At 41.6% G+C, this 22,665-nt stretch overlaps 1 protein-coding gene across 1 annotated transcript in view; it reads right to left on the bottom strand.

Moving 5' to 3' along the window:
- PAPPA (pappalysin 1) overlaps window positions 1-15,531 on the bottom strand; it is a 283,134-nt gene extending 267,603 nt beyond the window's left edge. The window contains exon 1 of the mRNA XM_020990609.2: window positions 14,752-15,531. Within this exon, the coding sequence (XP_020846268.1) occupies window positions 14,752-15,148 (397 nt within the window). The 5' untranslated portion in view covers window positions 15,149-15,531. The remainder of the gene's footprint in view (window positions 1-14,751) is intronic.
- Between the last annotated feature and the right edge of the window lie 7,134 nt (window positions 15,532-22,665).

Genomic DNA, 22,665 nt, shown 5'->3' on the forward strand with positions numbered 1-22,665 from the left:
ATTCTAAAACCAGCATTCTTTCCACTAAACAGTGCCACCCTACCCACTTGTACTATTGGCAAACAGTATCTGGATCACTCAAGGATTTATGGCATTTTAGAGCTAGAAGAGGCATGAGACATGAACTAACCCTCCCCATTTATTTTACAGGTGAGAAAACAAAGACCAAGAGAGAAGAAGTGGTCAAGGTCACATGACTCATTGGTGGTAAGGATAGTGTCCCCATCCAGTTCCCTTGATTCCCAGCCATTTCAGTATTTTTCCCCTGAGCCACACTGTCTCTCCACCTATGTGGATATTCAACACTCCTCAGTGATGCTAGATGGACTGTTACTGTATCTTTGGTGTTAATATTTTTAAATCCACATGATTGACTTGCTTGTCTCATCCAATCTCTATTTACATCACAGGCTACTACAGCCTTAATGTGGTGGGTTTGTTTTGGTTCTTTGGTTGTTTTCTAGAAATCCCATGTTGTGTTTTGTTTTTCAAATCTTCCTGGCGACGAATGCTCCCAGCAGCCTGCCTTTCTATTCCCCTCCTCCTAATGGCTTTAATGAATAACTGGAAGGAGACAGAGGAAGCCAGACATTAAGGCAGATGGAGAGCTGCACAATCAGGAAGCTTTCGACACAGAGATGCTCACTGAAATACACACAGTCAAGCGAGGACGTTCAAAGCACAGGGTCTGGAGCAGATTTCTGTGAGCTTATTTAAACTACACACTCAGCCTGCAGATACGGGACTCCTGGAGTCTTTGTTTGTAAACAGCTATTCCTGCTGGCATTTGACTTAGGAGGGAGGGGGAAGACAGTGAGAGGGAAAGGGGAAGAAAAGACAGGGAGGAGAGAGGGAGGGAAAGGGAAAGAGAGAGGCACAGAGAAGGGGAAAGGAAAAAGATGGAAGAGGAAGATGAAAAGAAAGGAGGAAAGGGAAGCAGAGAAAAGAAATCAGAGAGGGAAAAGGTAAAGAAAGAGAGAAGAAAGGATAGGAAAGGGAGGAGAGAGTAACATAGAGAAGGACAGAAAGATAGAGAGATATAGAGAGGGAGATAGAAAGAGACAGAGTAAGATGGAGAAAAGGAAAAAGAGGGAAAAACAGAGACATATATAGAAAGGGAGTGAGAAGAAGATGATGTGATAAAGCAGCAGAGAGAAAGAGAGAGAGAGAGAGAGAGAGAGAGAGAGAGGGAAAAGGAGAGAGAGGGAGTGGGGGAGAGAGAGAGGGAGAGAGAGAGAGAGAGAGAGAGAGAGAGAGAGAGAGAGAGAGAGACAGAGACAGAGAGAGAGAGGCGCACAGGCAGGTTGTGTCCAGTAGGCTCCCAAGTATGTTTGTTGCTGAGAACACAAAGGCAGTACTGTATTCAGTGAATATGCTTGTTTTAACAAGGCTAGTGGGAATATGATAGGTACATGCAGAAAATGCTTTAGCAACTTAAACAACCCTACACTGAGAGATTCCCATGGCATTCTCCCCCTCCACCCCAAACACACACACACACACACACACACACACACACACACACACATCACAAAGTCATCATACTACTCAGTCCTTCAGTATGTTGTGAACTCACAGACCTGAGCCACTTCATAGGGCCTTTCCTTTTACTGACCCACTGATAAACTTGCTTCTTTCACCATATGCACTGTTTGATCCTATAGCTCTTGTTTACTTTTTTTAAAAAATGCCCTCCATCAGGGGCCAATAGTCATTTCAGGAACACTGTTTCTTTAAAGAATGAACAAGGCACCAGTTGATGGTACTTAGGCAGTCACTGACCTTTTTATTGATCTAATGAGTAAGTCTAGTACAATGAGCACTCGTGTTCTCCATACACAGGCCTTAGAGTGCTTCATGGGATAAAAATAATAATATTGGCTTTGCACCACATTTTAATGATCTCAAAATATTTTAAAATCTCTCATCTCATTTAAGCCTTACAACAGCCCAGCAAACTAGGTAGCCTATTTCAGTGCAAAAAGCCCTGGATTAGGAGGCAGGAGACTTGGGTCGTACTCTAAGCTTTGCCACTTAGTTTGTGTGACTACAAGCAAATCAGTCTAACTTTCTAAGTCTCAGTTTTTTCATTGCTAAGTTAGAGTGGAGATGACCCCTAATTTGTTTTTGAATCTGTGCATCTATGAGCTCCATTTTACAGATGGGAAGACCAAGGTCTTAGAGAAATGAAGTGACTTGCTCAAGGTCACATAGCCAGCTTGTAGAAAGAACCAGAAGGCTTTGAGATAAAGCACAAAGAGCAGTGGGACCTGAGTTCTATGGACTGTAGGTTCTTCCAAATCTGCGTGATTTCAGGGCTGGTCACTCAATATCTCTTGGCCTTAGTTGCAAAATAAAAGAATTAATTGACCTAAATGGACTCTGAGGTTCCTTCCTACTCTATATCTCGGATCCTAGGAATCTGAGCCTGTGAATCTTATCTCAGTACTCCATTCACTCCACAATCAGAAACTACAGATAATATTGACCAGTAAGGATTTGAACTCTACTTTCCTATGTTAAATCTTTGAGCATCCTAGTCCTTTTTAGGGAAATGTAGGTAAGAGTTGTTCTTCTAGGCATTCCTAGAGGACAGTAGGTCTTTGAAGAAGGGATTAGGATGGGTGGGTCAGGAAATCTAGAAGCATTTATTAAGTACCTAGGTAACAACGTGCACACTGCTAAGTGATAGAGATACAAAGAATGACAAAAAAAAAATAAAGGAACCCACATTTTATTGGGGGAAACAAAATGTAAATAAACATGTATGTATAATGTGTACACTAAAAATGGTAGATAACCTCACATGGATAGCACTAATAGTGTGGAATGGAGAGATTAGATCAGGAACCGTCTCTTGTAAAGGGTGGGATCCAGACTGGGACTTGTAGGAAGCCAGGGAAATCAAGAGGTGGAGATGAGGAGGAAGATCATGGTAAGCATAGGAGACAGTCAGCAAGAAAGCATGGAAATGGTAACACAAGATGAAATCTTCCCTCCAAGGAACAGCAAGAAGGTGTTGTATATTGCTGGTCACAGAGTACTGGATTATGTGGTTTGTTCTTTGTTCTTGAAGTGGACAATGACATCAGGAAGACAAGGCCACGACTTGCAAGTGAATCGAATTTAAGTGAGGGAGAGCTATATAAAGTCACCAGACTCACTTTCTCCTCCAGAGCCATCTGAGTCTAGTGGAAAGATATAGATCAAGATGACTAGAGATGGCCCAGCATAGTACTTGAAGGGGAGTAGAGAGTGAGGAAGGGGATATGTTGCATGGGCTTTAAGAGCCAAACAGATGATTTTATATTTGATTCTACAGGTAATAGGGAGCCACTGAAATTTATTAAGTAGCAGGGTGACATAGTCAGAACTTTTGATTTAGGAAACACCCGAGTGGAGGATGGAACGGAGTGGGGGAAGACTTGAGGCAAGAAAAACAGCCGGAAAGTCAACCGCAGTAGTTCAAGCCTATGAGCTGATGAGGACCTGCACTGAGGGACAAGTGGCTGTGACAAAGGAGAGAAGAGGACATGCAAGAGAGGTTATGAAGGTAGAAATGACTAGATTTGGTAACTGATTAGATGAAGGCGGTGACTCTGAGTGAGAAGTTGAGGATGATACCAAGGGTGAAGGCCTAGGTGGCTACCAGAATCATGGTTCCTGTGTCAGATTTGGGGAAGTTCAGAAAAAAGGAGAGAGAATTTAGGGGAAAGACGACGACTTCTGTTTTGGCTGTGTTGAGTCTGGGGGGCATCCACTCTGAGACATCTAGACTTAGAGGTAGTAGAGGAGACACTGTGAGAAAGGGAGAAAAAAAATAGGAAACGAGATTGAAAGAGAAAAGCATTTTGGAAAATTCCTCAAACTAACAATGAAAATATAAATTGGATAATCACTCTACAACAGAAAGGAAAACAGATTTTCACAGGTTTCTTGGGCAGACACATCTCAAGAAGTACAGTACAAAATGTATTTGCTTCCACAATTCTTCAACTTTATGCCTTCTCCAAGGTTCTCAGCGTGATATATAGTATTAAAAGCACTGGACTTGAAATCAGGAGCTCCGTGCTTGGATAGCAGCATTGTTATTTACTAAACAGGTGATCCTGGGGAAAAAAATCACTTCAATTCCCTAGGTTACCGTCACTTTGGGGAAATAAAGGGGTCAACCTAGGTCATTACACTGACTAAAATCAGAGGGCCTGGGTTCCAATACTGCATTTGTCGCTTAGCACCTATGTGACTTTGGGCAAGTCTCTTAAATTATCTGGGTTTCAGGTTCCTCATCTGTAAAATAAGGGAGTTGGACTAGATGGTCTATAAGGCCCCTTCCAGCTCTAAAGCAAAGATCTTATGATTTTAAGGCCCATTTCAGTTTTAATATTCTAGGATATATTATTATAACAGCTTGTGCTCCAAGTTGCCTTACAGCTATACCATTCTAAATTCTGTGTTTTAACAATCGATGTTCCAAGGTCACTTCCAGCTCTACCAGGCTTTTGAGTCTATGCCTGTCAACCTCACTCCACATCTTGCCACTCCCAAACAAACCATTCCTCATATTGTTGAGTGTTCTGAATTTCACAATCCCTCTGTCTCATATTCATAAAAGTCCACACTGAGATATATGAGCATGCTTGTGTATACTGAGACAATCAATCAAAAGTATTTCTTTTACTTATCAACCATACTTATTCTATATGTATATATGTGTGTGTATACATGTGAGTTTATAACTTATAACTAAATTTCAAATGATACCATATGTCAAGCACTTTTGTTAACTTTAAAGCACACTACAGATTACCGCAAAAGTCTTAGATTAGTTTTAAGCTATTAAAGCAATAAAATTTATACATACACTTTATATATATTGTACACATGCGCACATATATACCTAATGTGCATTTATGTATTTGTGTGTGGAGATATATCATAGATCTCTATATGTATATATACTCTATGTAGAGTGTATGTATATATGTATATAGATATTTCTATATAGTGATATATCTATAGAGATAGATCTATACATCTCTATGTAGATAGATATTCATATGGATAGATCTCTTATACAGAAAGATATCTTTTATATAGAAAGACAGATTTCTCATATACAGAAATATATAGATATTTCTTTATCACTGTATCTATTGATATATAGATATACAAAAGATAAATATAAGAACAGACCAAGATCTCTACAGGTTCTTCATTGACTATGTGACTTTAGGTAAAACACTTCACTTCTCATAATATCTCCTTTAAAAAAAATCAATAAAATCAAATGGTTGGACTAGATGATCTCACAGAATTTAAAGTTGAAATACAGAAGAGGAAAACTGAGTCACAAAGAGATTAAGCAATTTACCCAGTCACTTAAGGACTAAGTAGCAGATGCAGGAATTCTTTGATTCCAGGTCCATTGTTCTTTCCTCGACCACCACAGAGGCTCAGTTCCTTTTTGTTCCAAAATTCCATGATTCTATCTTGAAAGGGTTAGCAGTCACTTTGACATGTGAGTTCCAGGATGTGTGTTAATCAGCTGCCTAACTTTACAGTTACACTTTACACATATACTTAGAGCCATGAATCAGTAGCTCCCTTGGATAGCCCTTTCTATGTCAAAAACAATGCATGCCAAGACTATCCACAAAGAGGACTTTCCCAAAGGATCTGCTAATTATGCCTTCATCCAGGGGAGCTGATCCCAGCACTTCTAAGGAAGAAGGCTCATTCTCCTCAAAGGGTGGCCAATGAATAGAAGATCTGAGATCTTGAGGTCACAGGGGTCGCTATAAGGCTTGCCAGACCAAAGGGAAATAGATTGAAAGGCCCTTTAACCAGTAAAGAAGGAAATGAGGGGATACCAGAGGAGCAGATAGGCCTGCAAAGGGCCAAAGAGGCTCAAATCAGCTACTGAGAAGATGAAGAGAAGAAAATTGAGAGAGGAAAGTAAAGTTGTCCTATCATATGCTGCAGAAGAAAGAGGAGAGCTGTGTGTGCAAAATAAATTCTCCCTGCTCACCCCCCCCCACCCCAACTGGGATGGAAAAGATATGAAGAGCCAAGACTGAAACAGGTCTTGAATTTTAATGGAAACAATACAAGTTGAGAAAATTCTTCCCTAATTTCCTATTCTCACACTTCCTTCTATTTCTATTTTCTCATCAGTCTTCCTTACCTCTTATGTCCCTCAAAAGTGAACGCACACACATTCACACCCAGAAACACATGTATCACCCCGTTTCCTTCCTACCTGCCTTCTCAATGGGCTTCCAGAACACTAGGCCTCCAGAAACTTGAATGGCAAACTCCTTGTAAACAATGAGTGGACCACACTGCCCTTCCCCCACCCCCTTCCCCTTTTGCAGGCGTCTGCATTCCTGTCAAACAATTTAGGAGAATAAACACGCTTTCTTTTCTTTATGATTGGAGTTTAAATGCTCTATTGATCTGAGAAAAATCAAAGGGCCTTGGGAATTGTGCATGCATGCAAGAGAGAGAGCTGGAGAGATATCCCAGGGATGGGAGATGAGCAGGTATTAATGGAGAATATCCCCTTGGCTGGAGATTTCCGGTAGAAGGCAGGATAAAATGGAGGGAAAGATGACCCCAGATGGCAGAAACAGTTTAAACATTTTAATCTGTGAAACTACCCTATTAGAATGATATCAAAGGCTCAAGCAGCAGGCTGGGGGTTGTATGGGGGGGGGAGACTGGGATCTGGCTAAAGTAGGTTTTGTTTAATTAGGGACTACTGGGATTTGAGGGATCAAGGGCTTAGCAAAATGAATGATGGATAGAGAGTGCCACAGGAAGTACCCCTCTGGGACTACTTTGGTGCCTTTTACTCAGGGATCTGTATTTCAAATTTTGTAATTAATGCCCACAGCAAGGGTCTCCCTCCTCTACTCCCCTTCCCAAGCAATCATAGGCTCATAAGATTCAGAACTGAAAGGGGCCTTAGAAATCATTTGGTTGAGCCCCAATTTTACAGATGAGGAAATTGAGGCCAAGATAGGTAAGTAAAGCAATTTGTTCAAATGACCAAGGTAGACCTAGAACCCAAGTCCTAGTTCCAACCCACCAATCATGTAGAAAAAGGTATTAAGCAGCCTCAAAACTTCCCTCTCAGTACTGTTACCTTAACGTGAGCCACCCAATTGTTGTTGTTGTTTTTCCCTCACCACATGCTTTGAAACAGTTCTCCAAACAAAAATACAGTAAAATGCACAGCATTTATTAGTAAGTAAATCCCTTGTGAAAGAGAGGGGGAAAGCCTTTAGCTGACAATTACAAAACTGCATCAAAGCTTGGGGGGAAGCACTTGAAATGGGCCCTAGGTGAGCATGGTAGAAGGGCACAGTTTCCAAGTAAGATCTGATCTACTTCCCTGGGTGGTGTGGTCAAGTGGAAAGGGTCCTGGACTTGGATCAGAAGGCTTGGACTAAAATCTAACATAGATGTGGACAATTGACTTCATCCTCTCTAAATCTAAGTCTTCCCATCTCTAAAATAAGTATTTTAAAGTTTAAAATCTGTAAGGAGCTTGACAGGTCATTTAGTCAGATCCCTCCCCCTTCCTTCTCCTTGCACTTTACAGATAAGGAAACTGAGATTAAACAACTGGCCCAAAGTCATTCAGCAAGTCAGTAGCAAATCCAGAATCTGAACCCAAATCCTTTGACTCCAGGCTCAGTGTTTGGTTAATGATAGGACTACCTTCCTCACACAAGGATGTGATGAAATCTCTTGGTGGGATAGGAGTTGCATTACTTACTATATTGGGAGCATCATTACACATGGAAGATACTTCTGTAGCCTTAAAACATTATCCATACAATGGAAGAATACAGAGCTAGGACAGGGCTTAAGAAAAGGAGGCCTTGGGCAAAATGGTGAAATCATAGAAAGCATAGAATGTTAGACCTGGAAAACACTTTTAAGACATGTAAGAGTACAGAAAACATCAAAACCAGAATAAACAGGACTTCGAATACAGAATGTCAGACCTGGAAGGGACTCTAGAACACAGAATGTTAGAGATGGAAGGGATTTCAGAACAAGTAATATTCAAGTTGGAAGAGACCTAAGAAAATAATGTTAGAGTCAGAAGGGATGGTAGAGCCATGGTCTAAATCCCCTCATCTACATAGAAGGAAACAGAGGCTTAAAGCAAAAAAAAAAAAAATCACCTGCCCAAAATTCCAGAGTAAATTAATGACAGAGCTAGGGTAAAACCTGAGATTCCTGATTTCCAGCCTAGAATACATTCTGCTATATATTTTGTTATTTAAGTTTGTCTTCGTTTCTCCAGAACTCTTCCTATTTCTTTATCCTTCTGTTCTCTTTCATCACCTACCATCCTTCTTCAAAGCCCTAATGCTCTCAAATTCATATTACTTCCTCAAAGCAACTGGTAAGTTAATTCATGTGTTAATGACAAGATGAGACCGGGCAGAGAATTTGTATTAGAAAACAGAAAGTTGGAATCCCAGTTTGGTTACTTAGTACCTATGTGACCCTTCTCTGGGTCTCAGCCACCATATATTTAAAATAAAGGGGCTGGATTAGATGATCTGGAAGGTCACTTCTAGTCCTAAATCCAATGACCCCTTTCAGAAAGATTTGCATTTTAAAAAAGAGCCTCAGGGAGAAGGGATGAATTTCTAAGAGCGGAATTTCAAGCCTGGGGTTACCTGGGTGGGGAAGAGACCTTCCCAGGGCCCCTCAAACCAAATTACAGGGTAGCCTGACTAGGTCATTTAGGTACTAGGCCACCCCTGCCTTTCTTTGGGTAAAACAGTCCAACAAAACAACCCAGATACCAATAGACTCCATCCCATTCATTTATCCTGACTGAATGGTGGTTCAAGGGCCAAGTAATGCAGAAGGAGACCAAGGGGGTTCTGAAAGGAAGCGTAGAAATCACTCACACAGAGACATGTCACAAATGACAAGGTGTCTGACAGATGGTTCAGTGACCTGGACCAAAGAGAGTTAGGGGTTTCATTTCCCATTCTCAGGGGAGTTGGGAAGGTGGGGGTAGGGGGTAGAGAGGAGGTTTATGAGAGAAAGGGGAGAGGGAAGAACTTTTCCACAGTCAAGCCACTCCCCACACACATACACACACACTCCCCCTCACCCCAGTACTAATTGGCTCTCTTATTCATAGGCTTCACTTAGAGGCCAGAGGCCTGAATGCCCCCTGAGGCACCCCCCCAACTCTCACTGTCCAGGGTGGTCCCTCTAGGTCAAGGGTGAGATGGAGTGGTGAACATGCACCATAGTCCTGTGGCTTTGGGTTTATACCTGATCTCCTAAGAGGCATAGCCATGGAATCCCCTAAAACACAAAATGTCTAAGAGGGAACCTCCCCACTTCAACTTAACAGTGCTCTGTTCAGCACTTAGCATCTAAAATTTTATATCTGAGTTTTCTGTGTTGCTGTCCTATCCTACCTTGAGACTGTAAGTTCCTGGGGGCTGGGACTTCGTCTCACTGAAACTTTGTGCTTCCCCTATCTTGGCAGGGCATAGGGCCCTGCATTCGGTAAGTGTTTAATAAATGTTTGTTGAATGAAAGTTAAGCAGCAGTGTTTTGTCAGTTTTTTGTTTGTTTTTTAAACGCGTCAAATGAACTGAATTGGGGAGGGAAAATGGGTCAAATCAGGAAATTCCGAAGACTGTATCAGTCCAAATCCTTGGTCCCATATGAACTGTAGGAATGCACATAGAAGAAAGAAGTTACAAAGAAGAGAACTGCAGCTGTAAGGAGGGCAGGTAAAAGAGAATGTGTGGGTAATCTCTGTTTTCAAAAAGAATCTAATGACCGTTTAAGAGTCATAAATCGATCAGATAGTACAAATCCCTTATTTTATAAATAGTTAAGAGGAAGTCAGAAAGACAACATGGCATGGTTGACAGAAATCTCTCTTTGATATAAGAAGATCTGGGTTCAAGTTCCAGCTCTGACAAAATACAGGCTGTGTGACTAGGAGGAAGTCTCTAGACTAAATTTGCGAAGCAGATGTCCACTCTCACAATCCAGGATGGTTCTGAAGTCACTGGTCTAGACCCTATCTTTCCTAATTTGAGGCCCAGAGAGTTAAGGAAATTTGCCTAAGGTCACAGGGTCAGGATTCAAATCCAGACATAGTGAAAAGAATCCTGGATTTAAAGTGCAAGCATCTGGATTCATATCACAGCTCTGCCATGTATTAGCTGTAGTGAGTGGTTTTGGGCAACTCATCATAACTTGAATTCAGTTTCATCTAGGAAAAAAAAATGTTAATTGGGCTCCACATGGAGTGGGAGGCCTGGAATCAGGACTCATCTTCCTGAGTTCAATTCTAGTCTCAGGCACTTACTAGCTGTGTGACCCTGGGCAAGTCATTTAACCCTATTTGCCTGAGTTTCCTCATCTGCAAAATGATCTGGAGAAGGAAATGGCAAAACGACCCTAGTGTCTTTGCCAAGAAACACCCAAATGAGGAGTCAGACACTGCTGAAAAGAATCAAGAACAAAAGCACTTGTGAAAGTATTTCACACAATTACTGTAAATTAAATAGTTACTAAAATTCAAAAGTGCTACAGAGGTAGAGAATAATTTTCAGTCTTGGTGCAGTCAGTAAATATTTCTTAAGTGCCTACTATGTTCCAGGCACTGCTAAGTGCTGATCATAATGCACCATACAAAGCAGGTAGTTAAGTGTTTATTGAAAAAATGATCCACTGAATAAACTTGCATAAATCACTTACTCTTTCTGTGCCTCAGTCTCCTCCTCCACAGAATGGAGAAAATGCACACTATGTGCCTTACAAAGTACTGAATATATCAGTGATTAGGTCATGTTCTTCAGGAGAAGACCTGACTGTCAACAACTTAAAAGAGCCACAGACATATCTCCAGATAACTCTATGGACTGTGTTTGTGTGAAGAGCAAGAGACTGCAGGGTAAAACCCCTTTCCCTTACCAAACAGAAGTTTCCAGTTGTAATCCATATTACCAGGCAGGTCCACATTTTCATTTTACCTCCCTGATTCAAAGAAACTTTAACCAGATTAACTGCCCAGCCCCCTCCCTTCTCCCCCCCCCCAGCTGGCCCAAGCAAATTGACCCTATTGTTTTGCTAACTAGAGAAACACCATGGGGGTGGAGTGAGGAGCCTTAAGTCCTACCAAAAGGAAGAGGCAGTGTCAGAAACCTTCCCTCCTTGAGAAAAGACCAACACGCAATTCTCTGGAAGGCTAGGTCTGCCTGAGTGGTGGTAGTTCAACGATGGCGTGGGGTGAGAGGTAATGAGGTGTTTGTAAAAGAAGCCTGTAGCATTGGTGGGAAGCCCTGATCAAGCATAAGTGACCAACTTTCTATGCCTGGCTTTGCCTTGGCACGGACAAAACTCTACATTGCCTTCATTTGAAGAGGCCTGTGCCTGTTCTGAAGGTCAGATGCAAAAGTGTAAATTTTTTTCCTCCCTTGCTCCACTTTTCAGAATGGTAGGAAGGTCTTTGAAGGGACAGCATCCCTACACACAGACACAGACACACACACACACAGACACACACACACACAGACACACACACACACACACACACACACACACACACACACACGCGCGCGCGCGCGCGCGCGGTGGACCCTGGGCCCGCCTACTGGGGAAGAGAGTTCTGGCCCAACCCCATGACGAACCTGGTTAACAGTGCTATAAAATTAGCCCTTTACGAAACCAAATTGAATCCTGCAGCAAAGGGTGATGTAAGTAAGTTTGGCCTGACAGCAAAACAGAAACTCTTTGCCTGAAATAGCAGCGCAGTCCCTGCTGGGCACCTCTCTCTGGAGACCGGTAACCTGGGATTCCTGGCTTGTAATAACTTAAAGAAACAACACCCTCTGCTCTATACATTCAAAAGGGATTCTATGGTTCCTCTAGGCAGGTGGTCAGTAACAGAACAGTGTTCACTGAGATATTCAGGTTTGGGTGGGGGTGGGTGGGCAGGGAAAGCACTGATCCTAAGAGCTTTAGTTTAAAAAAAAAGAAAAAAGACAACGCACACCAGCCATTACACTCCAATCCAAAACTTATACAAGAGAGAGAGAGAGCCTCAAGTCTGTCTGCCAGGGACCTCTGTGTTTGTTTGTTTTTTTAATTCAAGGAAGGAGCAGGTTCTCCTCAGTCCAAGAGGCTGTGCTGTGTGGAGGACACTCAGAATGAGTCCTTCTTTGGCTTCATTCCAGGTGTTTACACACAGCCAAATCTGGCTTGTCTTCAGCTGGAGAAGAGAAAAAAAAATTGCCAGAAACCTCCTGAGGAAAGCTCCAGGCTTTCTGGTGCTACGGGACAGCACTGCTCTTTGAGAAGAATGTGATTTCCACACATAAAATGGGCCAGGTATTTTATACAAGCAATAACCTAACCTCCCCCATCCAATTAAAGTATTTTACTGCAACAATCTTGGTTCATGAGAGAGAGTGTGTGTGAAGAGAGGTCCCTTGTCTGAATTACAAATACTTGTAAAACAGACTCATGTGGCACACCAGGTGTCGTATTAAAAAAAAATACATTTACTATGCCTTTTCATTGATGATATCTGTCTAAACCTGTTCTCTGTCTTTCTTCACCAGAGGGGAAGCCATCAGAACCTTGGTAGTGCAAGTACAGATTGGGAACAAGAAGACCTAATATTTTAAGATCCTTCCAGTCAGGGTCTCTGTGTGTCTTTTATATGTTTGTAAAAGTGATGCAAGCATACAGCACTCCATAAATAGTATTATTATTGGTAATAACCTCTTATGCAGCCTGAGATTACTCACTCGGGCTGTGTCCTCCCGACTTTGGCTCAAAGTGAGGGGACTGGGATCCCCATTCATAGATAAACTTTGACTGAGTTCTTTCAGAGACAGCCTTCAGAAAGAGCACAACAGATGCCAGACATAGGGGAAAGTAACTCATTTGCTTTGATGGTGATGTGTGCGTGCGTGTGTGTGTGTGTGTGTGGTGTGTGTGTTTTCCCTAGAGAAAAGAGGTCTTTGGAGGTTGGGGGTGGGGGAAGAAATGGAGAAAGCAGCAAAATTTAGTATCAGGATTTGGAGCTAGAAGGGACCTCAGAGGTCATCTAGTCCAAAACTTTAGAGCTGAAGAAAATGCTGCTCACAGAGAAGGAAAGTGACTTGCCCAAGGTCACACAGTTAATAAGTTGGTAGAAATGGGACTCGAACCTGGATTTTTGACTCAGTCAATAAAACCAGGGGAAAAAATAATGGGACCAGCATGAAAACTTGACAAGAGTAACCGAAATATTTTCAAAGTCGAAAATGACTTAAGGGGGAGGAAATAATTGGATACCAAACTCACTGACTGAATGCTGAATATTTTTTCTCTCCTCCCCCTCCCTTCCCCCCAAGAAGAAAGGAGGAGGGGAAGAATCAAAGTATCTATTTGCTTGCAGAATGTAAGGACTATCCCAGAAGAGAAGGGGGAACCCCTTGCTATCTCTTTAAGGCATCCCGGGACAGGGAAAGTTCTTTCTCGTTATTGGGGATTCTACTAGCCTGAGGACTGAAGGCTCTCCCCTCCCCTCTTCTTCCCACCCCACCCCTTCCTTTTCCCCCTCCCAGTTTTATTAAGGACATTTCCACAGGTTCATTTAGAGAAAAGATGGATGTTAGTGCTTTTATAAGCTACTTTAGGGTTTCTAACCTCCCGAAGTGTCCAATTTCACTAGAGCTCCACAGCTACAAAAGGTTGCGGCGGCGGGGGTGGGGGGGGGAATGTAAGTGGCGAGGAGAGGTCGGCAGAATATTCAAATTCATTACGGGATCATAAAATGCAAATAAGAAAAGTGCAATGTCTGTCAGTATTGTCAGACTCTAGCAGGCTGAGTTCCGAAGGGTTTTCGTAGAGCAAGTTGACCCTCAACCAATTTGCATTCGACTTGTGATTTTTAAAGGGGGAAAACATAGGACGCCAGCCAAGCGCTACAGTCATGTTTCCAAGGGGGAGTGTTTCAGCGCGGCCGAAGGCAAAGCGACTCCCCGCTAATTGGGCTACTACGTCCTCAAAATAACATCTTCCTTTATAGCTCTTTAGAAAGCACAGCCTCCACCCCTGTCAGTCTCGAGAGGGTAATGGGGCTGAAATAAAGGGGGATACCCCAATAAAAAGTGGGAAACAATCAAAACCACGCCACCGCCCGCACGCGCGCGGGCAGGCACGCACACACACACACACGCGCCCCCCCAGGCAGCTTCCCAGGGTAGTTTATTCCTAGATCCAAATAGGTGACTGACAACGAGGTACTTTCGGTCCTGCCATTTAATGTTATAAAAACACTTTGGGGAACGGCTCTTCCCGCGGACAAAAGGAGGCTTTACTGGAAAGCCGGGCATTTAAATACTTTTAGATTTTCTTTAAAAACAAACAAATAAACAAACAAAGGACCTGTCCAGTTATCCCTACGGGATCTCAGAGCAAAAGCCTAACACACCGAGCGAGGCCGACGCACGGACACACAAAGACACGCACGCAGTTCCGGGGAAACAAACACTCACACACATACACACACACTCCCATGTGCACAAGCTATAAGAGATTTTCTGCCTCTTTCTCCTCTCCCTCAGCAAATACACATAAGCGCGCGCACACACACAAACACACACACACACACACACACAGAGGCGCGCGCGCCCCGAGGTCCGCCGCCCGGAGGAAAGGGGACAGGGCAGCGGCAGCCGGGCCACCTACCTGCAATGACAGCCGGGGATCTCTGTCCTCCCTCGGCTCGAAGCCACACTTGCAGCGTGAACGCATCCCGGGGCAGCTCGATATCCGCTTTCAGCCTCAGCTGATCGCCTTGTCCGCTGAAATAGAGCGCCCGGCTCGGGATGAGAGAGTCCTCTTCGCCCTTCACCTCCCGTTGCTGCCGCCTGCGGGGGGCACGGAGAGGTTCCCAGCCGGAGGGCGAGTGCCGGCCGCGGGCTAACCTGGTGGCACAGGTGCCGGGAGCGGCCGAGTGGAGGTGGCGGCTCGGCCGCGTGTCCCTTCTAGCCCTGCGTGAGCGTTCGTCCATCCCACACTCGGCTCCGCTGGCCAGAGCTCCACAGAGAAGCCCCAAAGTCAGCACCAAACTCCAGAGCTGCATTTCCAATATTCCCCCCCCTTCTCCCCTGCAAATCCTTCCGACCTGCCAGCTTTGGACTCCTCCTCGCCTCGACTTTCTTCTCTTCTTTCACCCTTCTTGGGTATTTGGTCCTCCTTTAACTTGTCTTTTATTTCTTTCTTTCTTCCTTTCTAAAGGTGTCTTTCCCCCCTCCCTTTTAAAAATACTATCAAACTCCTCCTGGTTTGCAATTTTTTCTTCCCTCCTTTATCTGCCTTATTTTTTTTCCACAGCTGGGATGCCTTCTTTTCTATTTCTCTGATGGGGTTTCTTTGCCTTTATTTGATTTGATTTGATTTGATTTTATATTATTTCTCCCTCTTTAAAAAAAAAAAGCAGCGTCCCCAAGACTCGGATACACTGAATTCCCTCCCCCCAAAAAGATGCTCTAATTTATTTATTTTTTTGCTTCCTTTATAACACAAGCCACAGCCCCCTTCTTCCCCCAGCCCCCCTCCCTCCTTCTTCACAAAATGAAAGAAAAGAGGGAAAAAAAAGCCCCTCAGAAGACGAGTAAACAAGAATATGCTAATCTACTCAAGGGCGGTCCACCTTCCCAATTGAATGATTCCCTATTAAAACTGCGGGATTCATGACTAATCAATCAGTTGGAAGAAGCAGATAGCTGCACAGCCTTCCACCACTTTGGCTATGTTTTTCTTCTTTTTCTCCTCTCCCTCCCCTTCCCTCCCCCTCTTTTTTTTTTTAAAGAAGACAATGTTAAGGTAACAATTTAATGAAATTCTGTACACACACCCCTTTGCAGTCTCCCCAGCTTTCCTTCTTAATCCAGTTCAAAACACACATTCCTTTTTTTTTTCTGGCAAAAGAAAAAAAAATCTATTTCTTCTCTCAAGATCCCCTTTGCACTTTGCTGGTAAACCTCATCCTTTGCTGCACAGCACATAAAGAGTCCTGAAACTTGATTCTCAGATTTTTTTTTTAAATTGCTCGCTCTCTCTCTCTCTCTCTCTCTCTCTCTCTCTTCTCTCTCTCTCTCTCTCCCTCTCCCTCTCCTCTCCTTTTCCCTCTTATTATTTCCTTAAAGTTATTCAAGGATGAAGACTCCCCCTTTTCCAATTCCCCTCAGTGCAATGGTGTACAGCTAAAGAAAACGTTGCTTCAAAAGTCCTCATCGAATCATCAGAAGAAAAGAGGCATCTCCCAGAGCCCTTGCCTCTCAGAAGATGTGGATGCAGAAGGAATGGATCTCTGAATGTTCCCAAAGTCTTACTTAAGAAATTGAAAACATATATTGTTACTTGTTGGTAATGATTTTAGCTTTGGAAAAATATAAGATGTTAATTTGGCTTATTTTTTTTTCAAATATAAGAAATTTGAATATTCTACCATAGCTGTTCTGTGTAAGAAAAGTCTGGCTGTTTGCTGTTCTGTGGATCTGTTTCTGAAAAGGGGCATATATACGAATATGTATATGTATGTATATACATATACATACATATACATACACATACATATACTTTTTTTCACCAATCTTGAAAGAACTCAAAAGCTCCCCCTAATGGCAAAACAGTTTTTTCCCCCAAAATGTTTAACAAGTCAAAATGAGTTAGCAGTGGTAGATTACAAATTATTAGCTGCTGGTCTGTTTAAATAAAGTAATGATAAAAATATTCCATATGATCCTTACATATGTGATAACATAATGGAACATGAAGATGAAATCAAAATCTGAAAAAGAGCTTGGTTGCCTGAAACGTGCCTTTCAGTCCTAGCTGCTCTTTTCTTGTTCCAGAGCCTTCAGTTTACTCCTGCCCCCTTGGTAAGAGAGTAGGAGCCAACAGAGAATGTGTATTCTAGAAAGTATGCAGATTTTGAGAATGAGTGAATGACTCAGACCTCCCCCATAAAAGAGGGAATGCAGTATAAAAGGATGACAGCACCATCCTGGAAGCTGAGGATTCCAGGCTCAGAACTCTGCTCTGGTAAGAACTTGCCTTGAAACTTTAGACCAGCATTTCTTGACCTCAGTTTCTCCAGTTATTAAATCAGGAATATACCTTAACTCTCCACCCCCTCCTTTTAAGCAAGAGAAGTTTCTAGATGTAGAAATCCATTGATGGCATTCTTTAACAAAAATTTACTTTTCCTATAATTTCAAATTGCTTATGAAAGATGTGATGGCAACTTGCCTTCATTAACTATATCCTTCAAATAAGGCCTATCTTTTAAATATGGATATGTATTTAAATTATCTGGTAATGACATCATTAAAATTAATTATACTCTTCAAGTTACCCCTCCCCATTATGATCAAAGAATATTAGAATTGGAAAAGAACCACAAAAAGTTAGAGTCTAACAAACATCTATTAAACCCCAATTATATTCAAGGAACTGTGATAGGTGTTGAAAATACAAGGATAGAAAATGAAGATGCCCTCAAGGAGCTTACAATCTAATGGTCAATGCAAAATAAGTTCAATAATCAGAATTTTACTCTTTAGTAATTTTTTTCAGACATGTATCTATTCTGTAAATTGAGAGATAGCTATACCTTCTCTTTCTTTTATTGCCCTCATTTAATGATCTTAATAAACAACTTTACAATTTTTTTTTAGTCTTAATGAACTTTAGGTACTTGCTGTGTGAAAACTTGGCTACCTAAAGCTAATGATATCTCCTGAGAAACAATGGGGGAGAGAGAGAGGTACAAGGTATAGTTACCTTGCCTTAACCCTTCCGAAACAGCTATTTTGTTCATTAGGGCAAAGGGGAGCAAGAATGGACACCACCTTATCCCCATGATAACAAATATATGTGATGCTTAATGCTAGTTAGAAGTCTCAAAGTTGAAAATAGAATGTTGGAGCTAGAAAGAGTTTGAAAGCTCATTTAGTACGATGCCTTTCTTTTTACAGACATGATATGGTCAACTTCACAAAGCTAGTTAGTGACAGAGCTCAGTCCTAGCCCAAAACCAGGACTACATCTTCTGACTCACAATTAGATATTCTTGACACTCTATGTCCCTACTTTCAATCCAGAACTATATATGGCCACAGGAAAGTTTAATGATTGACCCAGGTTTCCATCTTGAACTTTTTTGGACTTCTATGTGCACCTTTTAAAAAAATTCCCCACCTTACTCCCCCCATCTATGCCAATACTTAACTGAAAATAATATCATGAGAAATAAGGTCTTTTCATAAAGAATAATTGGGGTTATGGTAGGAAGTATAGTCTTTTTACAGCAAATCCATGTAATACATATTGAGGAGAAAGGAAAAAGGAAAGTTCCATTACTTATGCGGGAAACGTTGTGTGTGTGTGTGTGTGTGTGTGTGTGTGTGTGTGTGTGTGTGTGTGTGTGTAGAGAAAGAGAGAGACACAGACAGAGACAGAGAGACACACGAGATGGAAATACGCACATATACACACATTTATGGCATGTAGCATAACTAAAAAAAACAAGGTTGAGGATCAGAATATCTTGGTATTTATCTTGCCTTATTAGCTGTGATATAAATAATCTCTTCAAAAATGAAGGAACATATATTGAGAATTGAAAGGAAACTAAGAGTTCATCTAATACAATTCCCTCATTTTGTAAATGAAGAAACTGAGGCTCAAAGAGGTTAAATGACTTGTCCAAGGTTTATATAGTTAAGTTAACAAATGCAAGACTTGAACCAAGTTCCTCTGACTCCAAATTCAATGTAGTTTTCCCCCCAGGGCACCCCACTCCTGACTAGACTGCCATCAGCACCGACAATAATGCTTTTGCTGCAAACTTTGGACTTCTTCAGTAGAAGGAACTAATTGCAAGATGAAAAGGTATACCAGTATTCATTCTAGCCTTATATGAGATAAAGTAGGATAATGGAAAAACACACACACACACAAAACAAAACGAAACAAAACTGGGGGGGAGGTGGTAGCAGTAAGGAAACTGGCTCTCTCACTTATTTACTACTTATATGACTTTAGACAAGTCACTTTCCTCTGGGATTCAATCTTCTTAACTGTAAAATGAAGAATAGAAAAGGGAACACACCTCTCTTCTCTCAGCAAAGAGATGGAGAACTATGAGACCAGAGTTTTGCGTATATTGTCAAACCTAGTCACTGATTATGGATTGTTTTTTCTTAACTATCTTTCTTTTCTTTTCTTTTCTTTTTTTTAAGAAGGGAATTCTTTAGTTGGATGGAAAACTGCAAGATATTTGGAATTGACTGTGATGTAAAAAGGCATCAATAGCATTTATTAAATTAAGACAAAATTAATGTGAAAAAAGGCAGAGTTGGGCTGTGATCTCTAAGATCCCTTCAGACTATGGAACTTATGATCACTTCTTATCTATGTGTCCTTGGGCAAGTCATTTAAATTCTATAGGCCTCAGTTTCCTCATCTAAAAAGTGGGGATTACAACACTTGCCCTATCTACTTCACAGAATGGTTGTAAGGAAAATGCTTTGCAAAACTTAAAGTGCTATATAAATGTGAATTGTTACTATTAATCAGATATATTATTCCGTGGTTGGTTTTTGCTGTAAGGCAGGCATACAGCAGGCAATAGAGTTGAATTATGCCTATACAATATACCAACTCCATGAAACAGAAGTCAGATAAAAACGACACAGTGATCCTGTGCTGCTGGTATATCATAGAATCATCAGATTATCAACTTGGAAGGAACTTGGGACAGCTAAGTGGTGCAGTGGATAGGGCTCAGGGTCTGGAATCAGAAAGACCAGAGTTCAGATCTGGCTTCAGAAACTTACTAGTTTTGTGTCCCTGGACAAGTCACTTAACCTTGTTTGCCTCAGTTTCCTCATCTGTAAAATGAGCTGGAGAAGGAAATGGTAAACCACTCCAGTATCTTTGCCAAGAAAGCCCCAAATGGAGTCAGGAAGAGTTGAACACAGCTGAACAACAACAAAGTCCAGTGGGTATCTGATAACCAGGATTCCCTGATATGGCATTCCTGAAAGTTAGTCAATTGGGAAGACAAACTCACCTTGATAATCTCCAGTGTCATATACTTCACGATTCACAAGGCAGAATATTACACTTTTGGACAATTCAAAAATAGAATTTTCCCTCTCATATCAAGCTAAAATCTACCTCTCTAACCACTGAAGTCAGAGAGTAGGAAGTTTAACTACCCTACTCCTTGATCCTATGCCTGCCCCCCCCAAACAATGTTATACAAGAAACTTGAAAAGCTTATTCCACTCTCATCCCCTTGATCCTCTGTTCCACCACACCAGCATTATAAAAGGAATTTGAAACATTGTGCTGGTGGTAATCTAGTACAGTGGGAAGAACCCTGCGCTCCATTCAGAAGTGTTTAGTTTCAGCTTGGCCCCTAAATTGCTCTGTGAACTTGACTAAGTCATTTTTCCTCATTTGCCATCATCATCATCATCATCATCATCATCATCATCATCATCATCATCATCATCATCCCTGTCCTGAACATCTGACCATTACATGGGGTTGATGGGAGGATACACTTTAAATTGCTATGTGATATGTATTTATGCTAAAGTCATAGAATAAGCGATTTTGATCTGGATTAGAAATCATTAGAAGTCCTCAAGTACAGAGCCTTGATTTTACATATAAAGAAACTGAAATGTGGAAAGGAGAAGTCATTCTGCCCAGAATCACACAAAACGTAAGTGCCAGGTGCTCTGATAATGAACTGATTCTTCCTTCCAGGCTCGATATGAAATGTCAGCTATAACAATGGTAGTTATTTCATCTGATTTCTGAACCAAAGTTTTCTCTTAAAAGTGTGGGACGGCTATGTAATCACTGAACTAAGTATGCATGAAGCTGTGAAGTACGTGAAGTATTCATGACTGGGTCATGGGTCAGGAATTTCCAACTTTAAGGAAAGAGTAAGTTTGAGAATTCCAACTCCACACCCTTGTCAAGTACCTTCCAGGAGAAATACACACACACACACACACACACACACACACACATACACTCTCATTCACTCTTCCCACTCCCTGTTTGAACAGACTTCAAAGCCCAATTCAAATTCTGCTATCTTTGTCCATACCAAGAGCAGTAGAAAACACATACTCCCTTATATCATTCATCATATTTTCATAAAGGCTTATTATATTTACTCCCATTGGATTGTAAGCTCCTCAAGGGCAAAAGCCATGTCTCTATATTTCCTACAATTATTTCTTATAATGCCTTACTTACAGTGAAATTTCAGTGTTGATTCACTTGTTCATTTAAAAAGCCTTTATTTAAGCAACTGCTGTGTATTTGTATATATGTATGCCACTGTACTAGGTACAGGGGGAGATATGATGTTTAGAAGAAGATACAACCCATGCTCTTATGAAGGTTATGGTCTAGCAGGTAGATATGACACAAGATAATACCAAAATACATGATGTTGTATGCATGATATTATATGATAAAGGCATTTGAGGTTTACAAATCCAAGAACAGTATGAGAGCTGAGGGAGAAAACCTTTATTGGAGAGGGGGATCAAGGAAGGCTTCCTGAAGCCAGTGACATTTGAGGCAGCCTTTAAAAGATGTATAGAAACTCCCGAGGGAAAAGGAGAACATTTGAAGAAAAAAGAACAGAAAAGGCATAGAGACACCAAGCCACATGGCACATTCTAGGGCAAAGAATAAATTAGTTTTGCTCCAGGGTAGATCACACAGAAGTTAGTAATAAGAGGGTAGAATGGCCCTAGATTGGGAAGAGCCTTAAGTGCCAAGCAGTCAGGTGGCATCAAAGATTTTTGAGCAGATGAGTGACACTCTCAAATCCACATCAGATTATACACTAAATACCTTTGCTGCTGCTGTACTTCATTGGATTTCACTACCCACTCACCTCCTCATCCCCAAACAAAGGAGGCAAATCCATATATTATGAATCTACTGTTTAAATTAAAATGAATAAAAATGCAAGAGTAGGATTCAAATTGCCCAAATTCTTCCCATGGTTTCAATTTCCTAACTAAAGCAGAACCACAAATATTTTGGGTAATGTTCCTCTGATATGGAAGATTGGATCTTCTCCTTCCTCCTCTTCTTCCTCTTCCTCCTCTTCCTCCTCTTCCTCTTCTTCTTCCTCCTCCTCCTCCTCCTTCTCCTCCTCTCCTCTCCTCCTCCTCCTCCTCTTCTTCTTCTCCTTCTTCTTCTTCTTCTTCTTCTTCTTCTTCCTCTTCTTCTTCTTCTTCCTCTTCTTCTTCTTCTTCCTCTTCTTCTTCTTCTTCTTCTTCTTCTTCTTCTTCTTCTTCTTCTTCTTCTTCTTCTTCTTCTTCTTTTCCTCCTCCTCCTCCTCTTCTTCTACAGATCAGTGACAATGTCAGTTAGACCAGAAATCTATAACCACATGCTGTGGAGCTTGAGCCTTGGCCCCTACCTATTCAATATTCAAAATTTTTATTCATTTTAACTTAAACAGTGGATTCATAATATATGGATTTGGCTCCTTTGGGGATGGGGAGGTGAATGGGTAGTGAAATCCAATGAAGTACAGCAGCAGCA

Source organism: Phascolarctos cinereus, unplaced genomic scaffold, assembly GCF_003287225.1.
Source record: "Phascolarctos cinereus isolate Bilbo 61053 unplaced genomic scaffold, phaCin_HiC Scaffold_2;HRSCAF=192, whole genome shotgun sequence".
Lineage (NCBI taxonomy): Eukaryota > Metazoa > Chordata > Mammalia > Diprotodontia > Phascolarctidae > Phascolarctos > Phascolarctos cinereus.